We start from the raw sequence: 20,489 nt of genomic DNA on the forward strand, positions 1-20,489 counted from the left end.
AAAACATCTGAGGCACAACAGCAAAAAGTGGTTTTAAATCAGCGGAGGGTTAGGAGCTTCATGCAAGTCTATGATGGCCACGTGAGCTTAGGGCTCCCGAGACCCCCGCCACTCCCGGAGTCATCCTGGACATGTTCCTGCTGCCAGACGGCAGAATCCCGTGCCGGAAGAGAAGCGGTGCCGGGCGCTGGTCTCCGCGTCCCGATCTATAGCCGGGGGCGGAGATACACCGCCAGGAAATCAGAGGCCTACCCACCCAGAAGCTAGGGCCTCGAGTTGGTTCCCGACCCCGGCGCGAGTATACTATAACAGCGGGGCCAGTAACCGGAATTCGCCGGTCCGGCCCCACATCATATTTTGACCTCGCCTGCCCTGAGTGCTGGGGGCCCCCCCATGCATATGTCGCCTGCAGGAGAGACTGCACTATCTGCCCAAGCTGCCAAAGGTCGAGGACAGCAGCCGCTGAGCCGCAGATTAGCCGGCAGACACTGCCCAGAGAAGTGAGGTGCTGATGGTGGCTCGTGACCCTGGGGCTGGTGAGTGGAGCCGAGGGCCAGGTGCTCCCGCCCTACTGCGCGGCCGCTGAGAGCAGTAGAGAGTGCCCGCCCTGATATTGTATGCTGGCCAGGGGGCTCGTATGTGGTGTAGTGGCTTGAGTCCTAGAGCAGCAGAGACCCGGATGAGGCGTCTTGGGGGCCCTACGCGGCAGAGAGTCATCGGGGTTTGGCGGTGGGCTAAAGAAGTAGTGACCCATCCTGGAGGCCGAAGATCCGGCCGGATGGTGGAATGAATCGCTGCGGATTGCGCAGATGTCCTGTCGTGGTTCCGGACAGCCCCCTCCAGATTCTTAGTGGGCAACGCCGGCAGCAAGGGATACTGATATGCTCTGAGAGAGACCAAGAGCGCCCTGCAAGCATTGAGCACTGTCCTTTGATATCGCTGCGAGAACCGAGTTGCTTGTCCTACGCCCACAAGTGAAATGGCGACTAAGCCGAAGCTGGAGAAACAGCAGTCCAAATCCACCAGAGGGTCCTGGTATGTCCAAACCAACAAGTTAGACCGGTACACGCAGCCCAGAGGCTCGCCTACCGGGTCTGGGAAACCGCAGGACGGAAGTGGCGAGGTTTTGGGCCCTACATCGGAGCCTACACTACAGGATGTGATAGCTGCTATACATGGGGTTAAAACCTCCCTTGGACAAAAGATGGAGTCACTAGACCAAAAGTTGGACGCTTAACCATTGAGGTTAATTTGATCCGGGCTGACCTCACCAAAAACAAGTGAAAAGGTAAAGTCATTGGATATCAAAACGGCGAGTTTGACGGACGATGTGGCGCAGCTGCAGCGGGAGGTCCGGAACCTTTAGACATCTAGCGATATGGCAAGTCGCAAGCTGGACGAATACGAATGAAGGGCCCGTAGAAACAACATGCGCATTATTGGTGTCCCAGAGAAAGCCGAGGGTCTGGCCCCTGACCTCTTTGTGGAAGATGACATGGTTCGAGAAGGGGACATGTTTATGTACCTCCCTCGTGCACAGCTCTGTGTAGCATTTATAGCGTCGTCCTCTGCGTGTAAATTTAATCCAATTCTTTTCGCTTTCTTAATTCAACTTATTAGTCTTTGGTTATTTTCTTGTAATTGACATCCACTTGCGGAATTAATCGCTTATTTTCAAAGTTTCATTTATTTAAACTGTGCCCGTCTGGACCTCTAGAATAAATAAGATAGATGCGAGGCTCGTCACAGGCAGCGTTTATTCATTTAAAAACCCAATGCATTTCGGGCTGCTTGGAGCCCTTCTTCGGGGGTCACTGCCGTGTATCTTAACACACTCTTTGTGGAAGATCTCATACTTAAACACTTAAAACCGAAAGGACTGGGGAACTTCTTCACGGTGGAGCGAGCACATAGAATCCCGGGAGGAAAGCCGCGACCGGGGGCTTCACCTCGACCAATGATCGCGAGAGTGCTCAACTTTAGAGATAGAGACGCTATCCTGAAGGCCTCTAGGTCGGGGGGCCCTCTGAAGTATGAAAATTCCACCCTCAACTTTTTTCCAGACTTTACGCAGGCGGTTCAGAGGCAGCGACAAAGTTTCCTTGGATTCAAGAAGCGGCTTTGTGATAAAGGACTTAAATACGCCATGATGTATCCTGCTAAGTTGCGTATTGAGGCTGAGGGGAAGGTCTGGTTCTTTGACAATCCGGAAATTGCCTCAGACTGGGTGGAGAGTCTTCCTTCCCGGGTAGAGCCTCCGAGACGGAGCGGCGACGACGGAGACGGCTCGCATGAACAGGAATGATGAGTAACTCTATCGTTTGTGGGGCCGGACATTGTTGGGTGGGGGTCAAGTGCATGATGTGTCCACTGGACTGCTTTTTGAGATGTTAAGTTAATATAGGTGTAACATTATCCTGATGCGGGGATGTGGAGTGCCGAACTCCTCCTTAGATCTACCTTTAGATAGTCGGTTAGTTATATATTGGGCGACAGGCACACTGCGAGTTGGGGGTTTGCGAAGGCCGCGAGCAGGGGTGCAGGGTGGGGGGTGGGAACAGGGGAGTATGGTTGTGTTTGTTGTTGTGCGATGGGTGCTGTTGTTTTTCTTTTTGTTTTCTTTTTCCCTTCCCTTTCGCCTCAGGTGCCTTTAATGTAGCGAGACGTATTACACATGGGTTGAATGGGACAGAGTTGTAGAGACTCAGGGATGAGAATTCTGAGCTGGAATGTGAATGGTTTGGGTGACAAGATCAAGAGGGGGATGGTCAGTCAACTTATCAGATGACACTCCCCGGATGTGGTATTACTGCCAGAGACGCACTTGGTTGGTAATAGATGCATGGCCCTCCATAAAGGGGGGTACAAGTTGGTGGTACATGCTGGGTTCACCACCGGCTCCCGGGGAGTCGGTGTACTGATTAAAAACTCCTTCCCTCTGTCGGTGCAAGCACTTGGGTGGATCAAAGGGGCAGATATGCGGGAGTCTCGGGCTGGTTGGGGGTAGAACGATCACCTTTTTCTCTATCTATGTGCCGCCGGGCCTCCAGGCCGAGACCTTTTGGGACTTGGCAGCGGTTTTCCTCACTTTGCCCCTCGGCTTATCCTGGGTGGAGACTTTAATGCGGTTTTAGATGGAGAGATGGACCGTTGCCCCCGCGTGTGCTTAGACCAACACAGAGGTGGCTCCCAGATTTTCTGGACATGCTGGGACTGATTGATAGTTGGCGATTGCGTAACCCAACATTGACACACTACACCCCTGTATCTGCAGCTCATGGTAGTTTATCTAGGATAGATTATATTTTGTTACCTGTGGCGCTGGCGAAAATGATCCAAGAGGTGAAGTTTCTTGGGAGGGGCATTTCTGACCACTCTCCACTATGGGTGCGGCTGCCCTTAGACCTTCCAGAAGTGGGGAGGATAGCTCCCATTAGCTATTAGCACTTGGCAGTTGAAAGACCCAGCCATTAAGAAAGAGGTGCGGCAGATGTCGAACCGTTATTTCCGGGAAAATGTGGGGTCTGTTGACTCGACTCGACGCAATCTCTCTGGGAAGCATACATAACGGTGGCGAGAGGTGAGGTCTTGTCCCTAGTGTCAGGCAAGAAGAAGAAAAGGCAAGCGGAGGTGGCCCATAAAGAGACCGAGGTCCTTCTTTTGGAGGGAAGGGTCGCTAATTAACCCACCCCTGAGGGGCTCTGTTAGCTAAAACTCCGGCAGGAGGAATATTAAGATCTTGTGAGAGATAGAGCAGTGGCCCATAACAATGCCGTCCAGAGTCGTATCTATGAGCACGGTAAAAAAGCCGGTAAACTGATTGCATGGCTTGAACATGGAGAGAGGGCATCCAGTCTGGTACCCGAATTGGAAGGGTGGGAGTCAAGTCAAAGAATTGCTTTATTCGGTTAAAAAGTTTAAAACCATCAAAGCACACCACAATATTACATTTCACAATTGATCCAATTTACATACAACGGTGACACATCTAAATACATTATAATAATAAAAGTAGTTTACATTTGGCAGACACATGGGCAAGATAAAAAATTTGTCACACACTGAGGATTATTGGCTTACTGAAAGATCTAAAATTCATATAAAAATTGTCACAGCATAAGAAATCTTTACATCCTGAGGACAGCATTCCAGATGGGGTGGAAAGAGGGTTTTTAAGGTATCGATAATTTCTTTCTGTGTCTCATCGCCCCAATAATGTAACTCGACACCCCAAAACATACCACAGTGGTCCCAAACATTTGTAGGTAGACCAACGCTGATCTAACCTGCTCAAAACTATACCCTCTTAACAGTGGCAAAATGAATTTCTTACGTAAAGATACGTAAAACTTGCAGAAAAAGATCATGTGGAGCACGTTTTGTTCAGAATTATTGTCACATGGACACGGCCCCAAAGTCCCCCTATTAGCAAATCCTCTGGGAAAAGACAACAGGCATGGTAGCATGTTATGCTTAAACCTTAGTAAGACAAACAGATGGAATGGCTTGCTTACAAAGGTTAGGTACGGCTGTATCTCTCTCCCTATACTCAGCATAACAACATTTCTGACCGAGGGTTTGACCAATTCTTCCTCCCTTTGTAGCATCGCCCTGCTTAAAAATTGGGATTTTACTGCCCTAATTGCAATTTTACTTAAAGCCCTAGGGTTTGTAAACAAATCCGGGCTACTCATTGCATCCATTTGCATTTTAATATACCGGATCCAAGGTATAGCTAGGGCCTTGTCTAGGGACAGACAGTCTTGGATAATTAGTTGGTTTAACTTCGGGGATCCTCAGGCGCTGGCGGCCGAGTTTCCGGAATACTATAGGAAAGTTTATACGACCGGTAATGGATTTACAGAGGCCGACAATAGCGAAATGATAAGGGATATCGCAATGCCGAGTTTGTCAGAGGAAGACAGGAGCTTTCTCAACTCCACTTTTTCTGACGACGTAGTTGCGCAAGCGATCAGACAGATAAAGTCCGTTAAAGCGACAAGCCCAAATGGGATACCGATGGAGTTATATAAATTGAATGCTGGTAGACTCACCCCTTACGTCACAGCCATGTTTTTGGAAAGCAAGGAGAAGGGTGAGCTCCTGTATGACCAACGAGTGGCCAATATTGTGGTCATCCATAAAACTGGTAAACCCCAGACACAATGCCCATCTTATAGAACCAAATCGCTTCTTAACGCAAAACCTAAAATCCTAGCGAAAATCCTGTCCACTAGGCTGGTCAAGGTGATCTCATCCCTTATTCACCCGGATCAGTCCGGTTTCATGCCTCGTCACAACACAGCGTTGAACTTACGTAGGCTACATGGCGTCCTTGGCGGCACCTCGAAGATCCATGAGCCGGCAGTGTTGGTATCTTTGGACGGCACGATGGCCTTCGATAGAGTGGAGTGGCATTATTTGTTTGCGGTGTTGGCAAAGCTGGGCTTTGATAAAGAGTTCATTGATTGGGTTCGCTTGCTGTATGCTAAGCCCCTAGCTAGAGTGGTGGTCAATAATTGCAAGTCTGCTGACTTCTCTTTGGGTAGAGGCACGAGACAGGGATGTCCGTTGCCCCCTCTGCTTTTTGCACTCGCGATGGAGCCCCTGGCAGCCTGGGTTAGGTGGGATGGATTGATTCGGTTCTTACGATGGTCATCTGACTGGGAAGGCAAGATCTCGCTTTATGCGGATGATGTCTTACTGTATCTCACTAACCCTAGAGACTCCTTTAGCAATTTTCTGGATGTACTTCCTATTTTCGGCAAGTACTCCAGACTGGCAATAAACTGGACGAAGTCGGTGCTATTTGTTCTGGCGGGCGGCCCCCCAGTGGTTCCGCAGACGTGCCCTATTCATATTGAGACCGTTGGATTAAAATACTTAGGTATATTTATCATCCTGGATCCGCAGTTATGGTATGCTAATAACCTGGCTTCCCCATTGAATAGGTGTAAGAAGGATGTGGAGCACTGGAAAACTCTTCCGCTCTCCATGCTTGGGAGAGCTACGCTATTCAAGATGATGGCTTTCGCTCGGTTTTTGTATGTCTTACAGAATTCAATGGACCCGGTCCCGGCGGCGTATTTCCGGGAGATAGAGACTCTTCAGAGACAGCTCCTGTGGGACGGTAGGGCTCGAATAGCGTTTGGTAAATTGACTCTCGCATGGTAGGACGGCGGGATCGGGATTCCAGATCTGAGAAAGTACTATTGAGCCTCGCAACTGGCCGCGGTGAACCACATTGTTTATGGACTTCCTGGAGATCCAGGCTATGCTATGGACTGGGGTCAGGCCCGGGGGGGGGGGGGGGGTGTTGGGTGGGGGGGGGTGATAGAGAGAGCTTTGTATTCCAGGCCCAGCAGGTTTCCATTGACTGGCCCAACTGCGCATGCGATCCAGGTGTGGCACGCAGTTAATAAAGGTCTGGGGTGGGAAGGCAAATAGACGCTAGCCACTACCCTCCTAAACTCTGAGAAGCTGGGTAGTCTGTGGAAATCGAAGGGGTTCGACAGGTGGGATCTAATTGGAATTGTTCAAATAAAAGATGTATGGGGAAACATACGGTGCACACCTTTGAGTCCCTTAAACAGCAATATAGTTTACACGATAACGAATATTATTGATATTGACAAGTGAGGCATGCCCTACTCTCCCACATCCCTAGGGGTAAGGTGCTCCTGGAGACATCGCCCCTGGAGGACTGAGTACTGGACGGATTTATTCCCCAAAAAACCATTTCATTGATATACAGGAAACTGATCAATAACATGGAAAACCCACTGGTGCGGCTTAGAGCTCAATGGAGTGCGAATGGGCTAGAACTAGATGATGAGGATTGGGCGGAGGCAGTCTCCTCCCCAAAGGTGGTTGCCATACAGATGCGGCTTCGACTGGTGCAACTGAAAATACTTCATAGATCCTATATAACTGGGCCCCGTTTGGTACGTATGGGACGAGCTGTAAGCGGAGAGTGCAGGAGAAAGTGCGGGGAAGTTGGCACTCTAATGCATACTCTCTGGCATTGTGTCGAGATACAGTTGTATTGGACAAAGATCCATGATGAGCTGGGGGGAGCCTTGGGGGTGGAGCTACTACCAGAGTCCCGGAGGTGCTTGTTGAATGTGTGGGAAACTACAGATTTAAATGCATACCAGAAACAGTGGGTGACGCTTGCGTATATGGTGGCTAAACGAAACATAGCTCAGCTCTGGGGAGCCAGTCAACCGCCCGAGTCACCAAATGGGCGGAAGACCTCGACTGGTGCATGATTAGAGAAAGAGCTGTTTATCTGGTCAGGGGCTGCCCAAAGAAGTGGGGTAAGATTTGGAACACATGGAATAGTCATAGAGGAGACATTTGTGAACCACCTACGCCGATACTGGTGCCAGAGTCACAGGACTCTCCAAGCTCCCTGCATTAAATGTTGGTGTATTTGATTCTGTACTATGCCACAATGCCTCATGTGTTGGAAATGTAATGTGCACACCTGAGCTTTATTTTTCCTTTCTGTAATGTCTTTTTCCGTTTTCAATAAAAAGAGTTAAAAAAAAAAAATCAGCAGCGTGTTATGTATTTTATTGCAAAGATTATCCTTGGCATCATAAGGTTAAAAGGCTAGAGTGAAGTAGTGTGCAAACAGGCAGCAGCATTACAAACCGATACTTAGGCTCAGCTGTGGCTCCTCTGCTAAGGCGGAGGAGCACCGCCCCACTTCTCTTTTGACCAGAGGAAAAAGTGGAAAAAGAAAAATTATAATAACACTATGTTATTATTATGATATTTTTACATTGCCAGGCAGGTTTATGGGAACGAACAATCACTTGGGGGTATAGGGGGGAGGAATAGGTAAGGCGGCCCCCCACTCACACAGTATTTAAACAAATGGAGCCTCACCTATATTTGTGCACATCAACATAAAAGACCAACAAGAAAAGGGACCCCTTCTCGTTAGTGTCCCCAGGGATTTGTCAATAACATAAATCCTTTGGTCAGGATGTGTATAGGTACTAAAAATCACACAGGACCACAATTACTTCATCCACAAGAAAAGTGTGAAAGATAGAGAGAGTACCTCATGGTAGCACCACCCGAGGGGGTTCCCGGTTAGTAATTACCGGGAACTTCTCATCATTGGCCACTCTCTCTATGTGAAAAGACAAAAGTGCACTAAGAAGAGATAATAGTGCAAACGTGAGAAATAGTGATGTGAAAAACACAAATAGTGACAAACGTCTCACCACTAACACACACTTTGTAGTGTACAGAGAAAAGATATAAAGACCCCTAACCAAACACACAAACAATATATAAATGTGTGGTAGGGTTATGCTTGCTTTACCGTTTTATTCTGATGCAGCAGAACCCCACTTCTTAAAAATGGTAAAATTGTACCATAACACTTTCTGTTCTCAAGCCGACATGTTTCATCGCTGCTTTTTTAGCGATTTCATCAGGGCAATGAGGGGTAAGAAATTCTCAGTCTTTTCATGCAATTATGGACCTTGAGGGTGCTACGTTAGCACATACCAGCACCACTCATGGGGGCACCGTGTCAAGCGTCCACGTGTCCCAGCATGTGACCAACAATAATCACAGCCACTGTCGCCGAGTCCCTCCGGCGCTTCCGACGATCCACGTTAATGGGAACGGCCTGGGCTGTCATCTCATGCAGCAAGGGAGGAGTGGTTGGGGCACTTAAGTGCGCAGGATGGGTTGGCTGGCCATCTTAGGCTGGCCAAACAGTCATGTGCACTTTGCATGTTCTCCACCGGCTGCATTGTACAGCCTGGGTGGACAAAATGCACAGGCTCAGAGTCACCATTTGGGCGCCGAACTACGGCGCTCAGACCAACCACGATGCTGCTGTCATGGTGACAGCAGGGTTGTGATTGGCTTAGGGGAGCCTGTGTGTGCCTGCTGCTTCTGGCCAGAACAGTAGAGGATGGAGGCGAGGCATCGAGCAGTAGCAAGGTAAGTAGCTTTTAATTTATTTTTATTTTCCACCCTCTGCACCACCCATATACTCGGTGGTAGCTGCAACTGCATAGGCCTAAGACCCAGGACTATGCAGGGGATCTGGAGTCTAGCTCTGCTGGTTCAGTTATTTGCAGTGATCCTTTCTGGGTACTATATTGGGCTGTCAAGCTCAAGGAAGAGCCCCAAATCAATACTTAGCATAAAATTCAACTACAGGTAACAAAGATCAAGACTAACTGCACCCATTTCCTTTCCTTTGGCAGCCACAACAACAGCATTCGCAGGGCAGTGCTTCTTGGACCAGAATGGAAAAGAGGTGCTGAAGACCATGTGGCTGCTCAGAGACCATGCTGAAAAGTGTAATGATGACTGGAAAGCCTCAAGGTGAGTGGAGTCAGTCTTTCATTAGAAATCTCAGAGTTTAGGGCACTGTGTGAGCGACAGATACACATTCGGTTTACAGCAGCCGGCGAGCTTGCAGGTGAGTTCAGCAGATGAATTGGAATAGGGCAATTTATAAAAGCATAACATGCTGTCAAGAAACATAAAATATACTGTTAGAGTGGAGAGACACTCCTGGGAGGAGCTGACAGTCATTCTGCCTTCATAAGATTGAAGCTCACACTTTTGCAATCATCAAAAGAATAACCCAAAAATATCAGACATGGTACATGAACATTCACAGTACATCTATGATGGTCATCAGGCTCAAGAAAACACTCTGGGATTCTCACGTGGTGCAATGACAACACAATATGCAAATGTGTATTTACAGAAAGCTATCCAGGTACAGAAAGAAATGAGACACATAACTTGTCCATGGGTTTCAGTTCTTCTGGAAGGCAGGGAAACATAGCATTCAAAGATCTAAAGAGTATATCAGTTATATAGACAGGTCTGGTACCAAATGTTTGCCATATAGCCCAAGCACCAGAAGGCAAATGGATTCAAGAAAATATGTACCAAGTAAGAACATTCACATGATCACAGAGCTATGAGTTACGGTTTATAACCAGCAAGCCAACCTTCAGGATAGTTAACAACAGTGACATTCACATGGGCAACATAGTTTAGTTTTCTGTAAGTTTCATATGAGATACTATAAAGCCACAGGTAGTCATGATGTGCAAAACACATTCACAGAGCAGAGAAAACAGCCTTACTAGTAGTGAAAGAAAGCAAAACTATACAGGGAGGATACCAACAAAGGTCCATACTACCAAGGCCAGTATCCAACATGCAACTTGAAGAGCTCTAACAAACTACCTCATCTTCATAAAAATGATAAAACCCAAACTCATCAAGGAATTTGAGTGCAATTGTCCCTGCCGGACTTACATCAAAGATATTCTGACCGAAATGACCTATTACATGATACACAACCCCCAAATTTACCGGCATCCCCAACCGTTCAGCATTTCCCCTTAATCTTGTTTCCTACAGTAAAACAGCCAAATTGACTATACCATTTAACATTAACGGTTGTATGATACAACCGTGCATGCCTAAACCACGCATTCCTAAACAACGCGGTCTGATGAACGACCGTGTCTTTACCACGCATGCCTTTACTATGCATGCCTTTAAAACGAATTTCGCTGTAAAGGCCTGATTTCTAAAGGGCCATGCATGGTAAATTGCACATTCCAATGCTCCCTTACACAGATACCCCAGCCCTGCAATCCACCTTGCCCCAGCCCTTTAAATTACCTTGAGAGCTCACACCTGCTCTGAGGCCTCAGATCGACCCGACCAGCCCTTGAAACTACCCCCCCACCCCCGCCCTGAGCCCTCAAATCGACCCAACCTTCCCGTAAAACTACCCTGAGCCCTTAAACCCTGCACCTGCCAAAAAACGACCCATTCCCCCGCCCTGGACCCTCAAACCGAACCCGTCCTGAAAACTACCCTACCTCCCACCCTGACCCCCACCCCTGTAACCTGCCCCTTCCTCTCAACCCTGATCCCTAAAGCCCGACCCCAGTCCTAAAAACTACCCCTTCCCCTCGCCCTGAAGCCTAAAACCCTGCCCCCTGACAAAACTACCCTGACCCCAGTCCCCTTGCCCTGAGTCCTAAAACCAACCCCCACCACTAAAACCTACCTCCCAGCCCCACTTACCTGGACGTGACAGAATTTGCTTTTCCTCTCTATGCCCAACTGTACATCTAGACCGCTGTCTGCCTTAACCACACATATGCGTGTTTGAGGCAGATGCGTGGTTTATGCATCCACTTTTTGGGATTTATCCGCTGCTGGGATATAGCATGCGTGCCTCAGCCCGCGTAGTAAAGGCGTTTCCCAACATCAACATCAAAATCATTGCTGCCACTTATTATCTAGTGGTCCACCATTAGGCTGTCTCCAGCCTCCTTTCCTTATATTTATAATCGTGTTTGCATGTACTGTGAAGTGTCTGCAAGGCATTATATTTGGTACTGGAATAAAGTCCACATTTGGGAGTAAGTAAATCTCCCATACCTTTAGTATCAAGGAAGAGGATCTGTCTTAGGCAGGGGCCAGGATACATGTGAAAACTGCTTCCCACAAAAAACCTAAGCTTGGCCAGTAGATAGATAATACAAAAGCAGAGGGTGAAACAGCAAACGTTGTAGGAGCAGTTCATCAGAAATACAAGCCCTAAACTTAAGAACAAGCTGAACTGGGTTCTGAGATCACAACCTTCCAAGTAGGTCTTGGGATAAGGAGCAGGACTGGGAACAGCGTGCATGCTATGCAACTAACCTTTAAATGAGACACACTACACCTACCTTTAAAAATGCAGCATAAATTGTACACTTTCCCAACTATCGGCAACCGACCCTCCCAAACTCTTATCGCCTATCAAAGCTTGGCACTAAATGCTCCTAAACGTCTAGGAGCGGTAGTCAACTCACGAATGACAACTTACTATCTACAGTGGTGTAGGCATGAAAGCCTCTCCCATTCTGGCTGCTAGCACAACCCCTAAGTAGGGTGTTGTTTTTTAAACGGATGACTATGGTCCCCTAAGTAGTGACTCTCTAGTGTTCATACATATGGCTACATATTGCACTATATTGATGCAAAATTATCTAGAATTTTGCCAATATCAGATAATGAGTCTGGAACCCTTGCCCTGCTTACTAGGAGTATCAGGCTGTCTAATGATGGGCCCGCTGCTCCCAACAAAAGACGTAGGGGCTTATTTACAAGACCCCCCGCATCGCTGAGGGGCAACTTTTAATATGGGAAAAAGTGAAGCACCGGCGGCGCAAGGGGCTTGTAAATAAGCTTTTTAGGGCCTAATTTATGAGGTTTTGGTGCAGGGCAGCGCCGCAAGGAATCTTGCTCCGCTGCCCTGCGTCGAAGGAAAAGGGCATGATTGTGCCGTATCTTATAGATACGGCGCATTCCTGCCCTTTTTTCCTGTGCTAGCATTCAATGGGCTGCCATGTACCAACGCAGGCACCCTTGCACCTTGGTTTCGGGGATGAATGTTTTTGTGCAGGAAGGGACACCTTCCTGCACAAAATCTATCAATTCAGGAAATTTCCTCTCAGAATGCAGCACACATAGTAAAAGGAAAAAAACAAATAGAAATGAAAACATTTCTCCTGGTTGATCCTCCATAATGCCACCCCTGGGGTGGTGTTAGATTCTGATGCATTCCCAGGTTTATGATTTTTTGTAAATCTGGGAATGCTTCAGATTCCATGGGTGTTGAGTGGGAACACCCACAGCAACACCCATGGAACGCCCCTTTCACGCAGTGTTCTGCGTGAAAGAGGCACATATTTGCAATGCCATGAAAAGCCACGTAAAATGGCTTTACGTGTCCTTGTAAGTCTGCTATGGCACATTGCACCACCAGAACGTCAAACACGTGACATTCTGGCACTGCACAAGTGCCACAAGGGCCTCATAAATGAGGCCCTTAGCGATGTGTGCATGAACTAGCATTTCTTTAGGGAAACATCTCTGAAATGGACCACACATGTGGGACTAAGGAATGGGCAGAGGCGGTGTTCCCAATATGTGGCACCACTAGAATTTACAATTTCCCGGAATCTTGCCTTTCATCTTGGATCTGGTGAGACAAATGCTGGGAATGGCCTCTCCTGTCTACCATAAACAAATATTTCAGCTTTAGTCGAGGTTTAATGCTGGAGCAGAGCTTTGCATCCTTTTTTTTCCTATTTATTGGAGAACCTGGCACCTGATTTGCTTATTGTAGCTCTGGAGGTGAACACATGGTTTTGTTGAGAGCAGCAACTTTAAATAGGAGTGTATTTTCAGTTTAGTTTGGATATTTATATATTAACCTCTTCGCTGCTGATGACGAGCTCAGCTCATCATCAGCTACGGCGGTCATGTGCTAATGACGAGCTGAGCTCGTCATGTAACGCGGCACACAACGGGAAAAGCCGCCGCAGCAATGGGGATATACAAGGGCAAGTGCAACTTGGATAGGGGTGGAAAGAAGCACATGGACAACAGAGAGCAACCAAATCATTGTTTCCACAAGCAGAGAGTGGTCTTCGGCATGTGGAGGACATTTGGGAGGGCGACTTCTCCAGCAGCATTTCCTCCAGCACTGTCTGTGCAAAAGACTCATGATAAACACTTTTACGGTGGATATGCTATAATGTCTGCACATCTATTGGTCAATTTACTACTTTTCAACACCCACAATTGTAGGAATTCACTTGTTTAGTGGTGCTCTCATGGCGCTGAATACCTGCCCACCTTAGGTATAAATCTACTAAGCTGCAACACAAATGCAGTCTAGTATAGTATAGAGTCACAATTCACCGAAACACACACAACACTGTTACTCTTATAAAAAAAAAGTCCCATTCATCAACAGTAGTTTCTTTACGGTCGTTAATAGAAGTTCAAGTAGATGACGGTGAAAACATCCGGGAAGACGAAACACGTGTCAGCTCCTGCCTCTTTATCTACTGTTGAAATCAAGAGAAAGACTTTATGTACCGTCATCTGCTTGGACTTCTATCAACGACCTGAAAGGAACTACTATTGATGAATGGGACTTTTTTGGGATGGGAGTAACAGTGTTGTGAGTGCTTTGGTGCATTGTGAATCAAAAGTCTCATAATGGAGGAGCTTGCGGTCGCTCCGCTATCATAAAAACTGCATCCCCACTGATGGCTGAAGAGGGTGAGAAAATTGAGAAGTGGAGGTACAAATCGACCTCCAAGTTGCGAAAGATGTCCTTCTACTGCTTGCCTCTAAATAAGACCCTCAGAGTTCGGAGTAAGGGATTCAGCTGATGTGTGACTGCATTCAAACTAAAACTAAATATGTAGTTAGTCAGGATTTGAGAAATTCGTCCACTTTCTGACACATTTTACATCCACACTATCTATGAGCCCAAATAATGAGAAGAAAAAAGGTGTTGAGAATGTTATGTTATATGTTAGATTTATTTCTATACCGCACGACTCACCCTGGGGCATCTCGGCGCTGCCTAGAAATAGTAACCTGAGGATTAGAAGGACCACAGCGAATCAGAGGAGACAACTTAGAACAAAAAGGCTTTCAACTGTTCAATTTTGCGCAGGGCCACGGGGAGCTTATTCCAATATGTTGGAGCAAGATATGAGAATGCTCTGCCCCCTGTACGAGTCAGGCGAATTCGGGGAACCTTGAGAAGGCCTAGTGTTGAAGAGAGGAAAAGAAGGAACACTGAAAAGACTGATCCACTGCAAATGGACCACAAAGAGAATGCAATTTGCAGTATGAGTACGGATTTTGGTAAATGTATATGTACTCTAGTTAAGGATAAAGCAGCAGGACACGTTGTGAACTCACTGTGGATGCATTTGTGTGCAGTTTGGGAGTAGTGGAAGGTGTTAGAAACACAGTGGGTAAAAGGTGATGGAGCTCTTCTTAAACAAAAAAATAAATAAAAATTCTTAAACAAAAAAAAAAGGTGATGGAGCTCATGTAGAGTACCAGGGAGTTCTTTATAAGTGTAGTGGGGTTCATCTAAATATATGGGCAAGTATAGATTTACTATTCTTAACTCCACATCTGCTCACCTTGATGAAATAACAATACATGGACTAGATATTCTTGTATGTGGATATTTCGAGTGGGATACTATGATACTGCGATCCCACCCTTCTTGGGTGTTGCATGCAATTTCACCATACATTGTCTAAAAGTGAGGTGACATCTGTGAGTTTCTTCAACAATTCTTCTTGTTTTATCCTTTATTTAGAGTTGGGTCCAATGTCTTCACCAGAGCAGCAAAACAATGAGTCTCCCGGAGCAACAGTATGAAAATGCACAGCTAATGGAATGGCCTTGTAACCCCTCACCCAAAGGATGCTCAGCCGCTTCTTCCACCACCAAAGAGCAGAAGCCACTATTTAAATGTTCTTTGATAAGTTGGTTTTAATATTTCACTTACGTTTCCCCTCATTTGTAGGAGTTCCCTACTTCTTGGTGACTGAGCTGCCACCTCTAAGATCACACCCTCCTCTTGGATAATGGCCTCTACCAAAATGTTAATCCCTGAAACGTTGTTTATTTGTGCCGGTGTCACCTATCCAGATATCTGACTCCCAACATAGTGTCCCGCTATGCAACTACCTCTCTTATGTACCCCATGGAATACCCCTCTCATTGCCCATACAGCAGCCCTCTTCTATATACTCGACTCACTGTGTAATTTAGAAAACCCTTTTCTGTAACAGCTGAATTTATTCTCTGCACTGTATAGTGCTACATTCTTATGTAGCTAGGTTTTCATTATATAAGTTCTGTAAATTAATTATTCATTACTATGGACATGTTACTTCGCCAGCTGTCACTCTAGTTTTCATGAGGCCCTACATAGTCTGAAGCTGACCGCTTTTCTATTATTGCCTGTGTTAAACAACCTGGGGCAGATGAATCAATATTTCATGCAGAGCAGCAAGTCAACTTGTGCGATGAGCTGCATGAAAGGGCAGGAAATCGCAGTGTTTAACATCATACGGTACATTCCTGTCCTTTCCTTGCGCAGACACACAATATGCTGCCTAGCGCCAATACTGGTGCAGGGGTGCCTGTGTTGCAGACAGCATTGTTTTTGTGCAGGAAGGGGCATGTCACAATTTCGACACTCAAAACTTTTCGGAAATGAAGATATCACAGCAAGAATATCAACCCAAAAAAATCTGAAAGGTTAAGTATATGTTTATAAGTACATATTTACTATTCTTAACTACACAGCAGCATAAATTGAATATAGATTTATATAGCCTCAAGATACATATATATATTGTTAAGTATAGTAGTGCTATGTGTATCTCCATCGTATACTTACTGTCACAATATTTTATTGTCAATGTTTTTGCAGCAACATTTTTGAAGCACAACATTTATGACTCAATATTCTGGTAGTATGCACTGCTAAAGGATATGGAATGTGTCTTATTCCAATTAATTCACTATATTTATATGAATTTTGTAAACCGGCAATAAAAAGAAATTTGAAGAATTATGCAATATTTGTGTGTTTTTCTTAGCAGAGAAATGTATTTTACTGTAAATAAATGAGACTGAAGCAAAGAAGTGATGATTTCCATTTTTGGTACATTTAGGAAAACGTCCATGTCACTAGTACAGTCATCCGAGAACAAGCAACCATTTGTGCTCAGGAGTGGGTTTATTTTCAACTTGAAGGAACTGATCACTAATAGGATAGCTTGAAACCCTTTATTATACAAGTTGAACCATCATGGTGTAACTGGCACCAGTTCTATATGTGCTGCATTGGAACTCGGCGTAGCCAGGAGAGGATCCTGTCTGGATGCACTAATTTTATGCTCAGAATCAATAGAAACTGTTAATATTTCAATGTTTAAACAAAAAAAATGGTTCTGTCTGGTAGAACAAGAGTGATTTAGGGGTGCTATTAATGCAACCAGAATAAACAGCTCTCTAACACACAAAGATCTAAGATCTAGCAATTAATGAATAGGACGTGGGATCAAAGATTTAAATGATAATGTGTACTTTATATCAGATTTACTTAATTCAATGATACATAAATTACATAGGTAGACTGTCAAGATCAACATTAGAGTGCAATTGGGTGACATGTGCATGGTGTTTAGGTGGTGATCATTATATACAGTGAAAACAATTTCATATATAGATATATATACAGGTGTTCAGATAGGCCAGATGCTTGATTTATATCCAAAGATTCCTATCCTTCCTAGTATGGAATCCTGATGGTACTGGACCTAGGTCTTAGATCTTTGTGTGTTAGAGAGCTGTTTATTCTGGTTGCATTAATAGCATACCTAAATCACTCTTGTTCTACCCAACAGAACCATTTTTTTGTTTAAATATTAATTACCCAGGTTCTGAGGGACACAGGGTCACCCCTTTTTCTTAAACTGTTAATCTTTCAATGTCAACAACTCCAACAGTGACCATATACACAGAGGTACTAGAAACAGTAGTAGAAGCAGGGAAAGTAGGCTGGAATAAGATGGAGAACAGAGGCGCAGGTCCACTCAGACTCATCACTTCTGTTGGTCAGGGATATCTGTAGGACGTAGTGGCTATCTTCTTACGTAATTTGTAATAAAGAGTTATATGATTAACTGTACTAGTGAATGGATGGACCTTAGTACAATCTCTGTGTAACCAAGTCTCTGTACTTTGATACAAAAATTGTAATTCCTGAAATCTAGACACATGTAAAATAGTATCCTAAATAGATATTTACTCGTACTCGGCCCTAAGATTTGAATAACTACCTTGAGCTGTGTCACTGTGCACTCAATTATAATTTCAACTTGACTCCTGTAGGACAGCTAGATAACCAAAAACATTAATATTCTGCTTTTCCCTATTCTTGCAATTCATATGTTCATTCTAGAACTCTAGTGAATATGCTACTTCCTTTGGTATCACACTTCCTGTAGGATACTTTAGCTGCAGATTCCTATCATTTAGAATATCCCCAAGCACCAAACTGGATCCGTAGAGTTTTCCAGAAGTGTTCCAACATGCCGATGGGTAGCACCATGTAACTCTGCTGTTACTCTATACTAGCCCAGAAGTGATAGAGATGGGCCGCAAAATAGTGCCATAAATGTGCGGTGACATCAGTTTCATACTCTTTCTCCTAAGCCATCAGACGTGGAGCACTTTGAACAAATTGCTTGTGACAATATGTCATATTCTAACCTAAACCTTATTATGATGTTCAGTAATCCTCTACACAGAATGGGGTGGTAGGAGAACAGTAAGGAATCTGCATTTAGATGGAGCATCGTCCAGAAAGAACATTAAGGTAGGTAAGCAACATTTTTCCGATGGATAATTCTAACTGTAGACTCCTACCTTTAGAAGCAGTACCTCCCAAAGGTGAAGGGTCTGGGAAGTGGACTCAGATCAGAAAGTCTTGCAGGACAGAACAAGCAAAATGACCCTCCTGTCAGATCTGACGATCAAGGCAGCAGTGTTTAGTGAATGTGTGCACCACGCCCAGGTCGCAGCCTGGCAGATGTCCAGGACCGAACCCTCCCTTGCTATTGCCATTGTAACTGCCGTGACCCTGGTGGACTGAGCCCATAGGCCCTCAGGGGATTGCTCTTTCCAGATGCTGAGGACTATCCATCTTGACAGGGCCTTTTCTACACCACCGTCCCTTTCTTTGCTCCAGAGAATCATTCAAAGACAAGATCATCCACACAATAGTCTTTTGTGGAGCCTACATCAATCCAGAGCCGCTCATACTCAAAAAGTTGTGGAGGTGGAGTTCTCATTTGCAAGGAAGTTGGTACACAAACCGATCAAAGAACTGACAGAGATCTATCAGAGCAAATATGATTCTGTGGCAACTTATGGGGCAGGGGTCTAGGGGTACAAAGGCCCCGGGCCAAATTAACAACTAGAAAATACGTTTTTTCCGTAGGTTATTGGCTGTTCCCCAATCATGCCCTGCCTTTATGTGCCTATCAGAGCTGAGCTTAACACCTGTAAGTGATAGGATAAAGCAGGCCCCTCTACTCTTGTGGCTGAGGAGGTTGGTGAACCCTGATGCCCAACTCTCCAAGGAAGTACTGGGGGATTGTCTTCCTCTGGATAATGCTCTAAATGTACCCTGGATTAGTTTTGTAAAAAAAGGATTCATAGAGTTGGGCCTGTAGGAGTATGCAGAATATCCAGCAAGCATTGACTCCAGGGAAAAGGAGGCATTTTGGTATAGGCAAGACAGAGTCCTGCAGGCAGCTTTTGATAATCTGCTTGTAGGCCGCACTTTTAACCCAATTAATTTGACCCAGGGGTGTGAGACTTATCTCTCCTGGTTTCCAAATGGGAACCTCAGGTTTTATTTATCAAGACTACAATTTAGTCTACTGCATCTGATAGTTGCTTTTCCCAGGAATATAGTCTGGGGACAACCACTGCCCAGATGTCCGTGCAACAATACTGCCACTCAAAGCACACTGCACTTTATTGTATTTTGCACCCTGTATGCTAATGTTAGGAAGCGATTTCGATGTCCTATTTTTCAGTCCTTTAACACAAACTCCTATAAGGAGGCCTTTGACTGATTGCAAAGGCCGCAGAAAGAGAAAATGTGCATGGCAGTGGATAATTTTGTCCGCCTTTTATAGGGGGTAAGAAAAAAATATGGCTCAATATAACTTCCTATCCCTTATCATATTTGTATGTTAGGAACTGATCTCTTTTAAGTCCTTTTAAAACATTTTAGTTTTTAGCCGGCGAGCCATTGGCCTTTATATATGTTTTATGTATCTTATCATTGGTATGTACCTTATGGAGCATCCTTTTTTTAAATAATTGATTTATCCTCAGACGTGCCTGAATGTTGTAATGCTGCTCTATTTATTCAAGAAATGTTTTTATTATTTGTACTTTTATGGATGTGTTTATTCGACTAAAATTACATGAATGACTGACTGAGTCACTGTTGAAGCTGAACACCCTTTTAGAGTCGAGCCGCAGGAGCATCTCCCTCTCTTTTGCAGGGTAAGGTGGAGTAAAAAATACTGGCCAAGTGATAGACTGTACACAGCTGTGCTCTCGCAACTACAATGGGGTGGTAAAGTTTAGTACAATGACAATTGTAATGCAATAAATAGAAGCAGATTCTTTGGTGTTTTTCTTGTCCCAGCAAGATGAAGTTTTAATGTATCCAGACTTGAAGAACAGTCACAGTAAGCCGACACGTGTTTCGTCGTGTACAGATGAGTCAACACGACTCTTCAGGGCTGGTGATACAAAATTAACGTATGCATATTCAGTTATACGTCTTATGACTTAAACATACTGCATTTGGTGACAAGGGTGCATCACACATGCAGCTGTGGCGTGCGTTTTCTTTCACACGTTGTGGGTGTGATTAGTGATGACGTAATTCATGGTTGGTGTGGACCACTGTGAGGATGTGAGTGGTTATCCTCGAGTGGTGGTGCACTAAAAGTGATGTGAGGTGAAGGTTCCATATTGTGTATGTGACAAGTGTTATC

The 20,489-nt window shown here is 45.3% G+C and overlaps 1 protein-coding gene across 1 annotated transcript in view; it reads left to right on the forward strand.

The window, feature by feature from the left end:
- The window catches only part of LOC147692487 (avidin-like), a 112,113-nt gene extending 95,639 nt beyond the window's left edge, over positions 1–16,474 (forward strand). Inside the window, exons 3-4 of the mRNA XM_086938697.1 lie at positions 9,243–9,363; positions 15,206–16,474. Coding sequence (XP_086794823.1) covers positions 9,243–9,363; positions 15,206–15,245 — 161 coding nt within the window. The 3' untranslated portion in view covers positions 15,246–16,474. The remainder of the gene's footprint in view (positions 1–9,242; positions 9,364–15,205) is intronic.
- The last annotated feature ends 4,015 nt before the right edge of the window (positions 16,475–20,489 follow it).

This window comes from Lissotriton vulgaris, chromosome 9 (genome assembly GCF_964263255.1).
Source record: "Lissotriton vulgaris chromosome 9, aLisVul1.2, whole genome shotgun sequence".
Classification (NCBI taxonomy): domain Eukaryota; kingdom Metazoa; phylum Chordata; class Amphibia; order Caudata; family Salamandridae; genus Lissotriton; species Lissotriton vulgaris.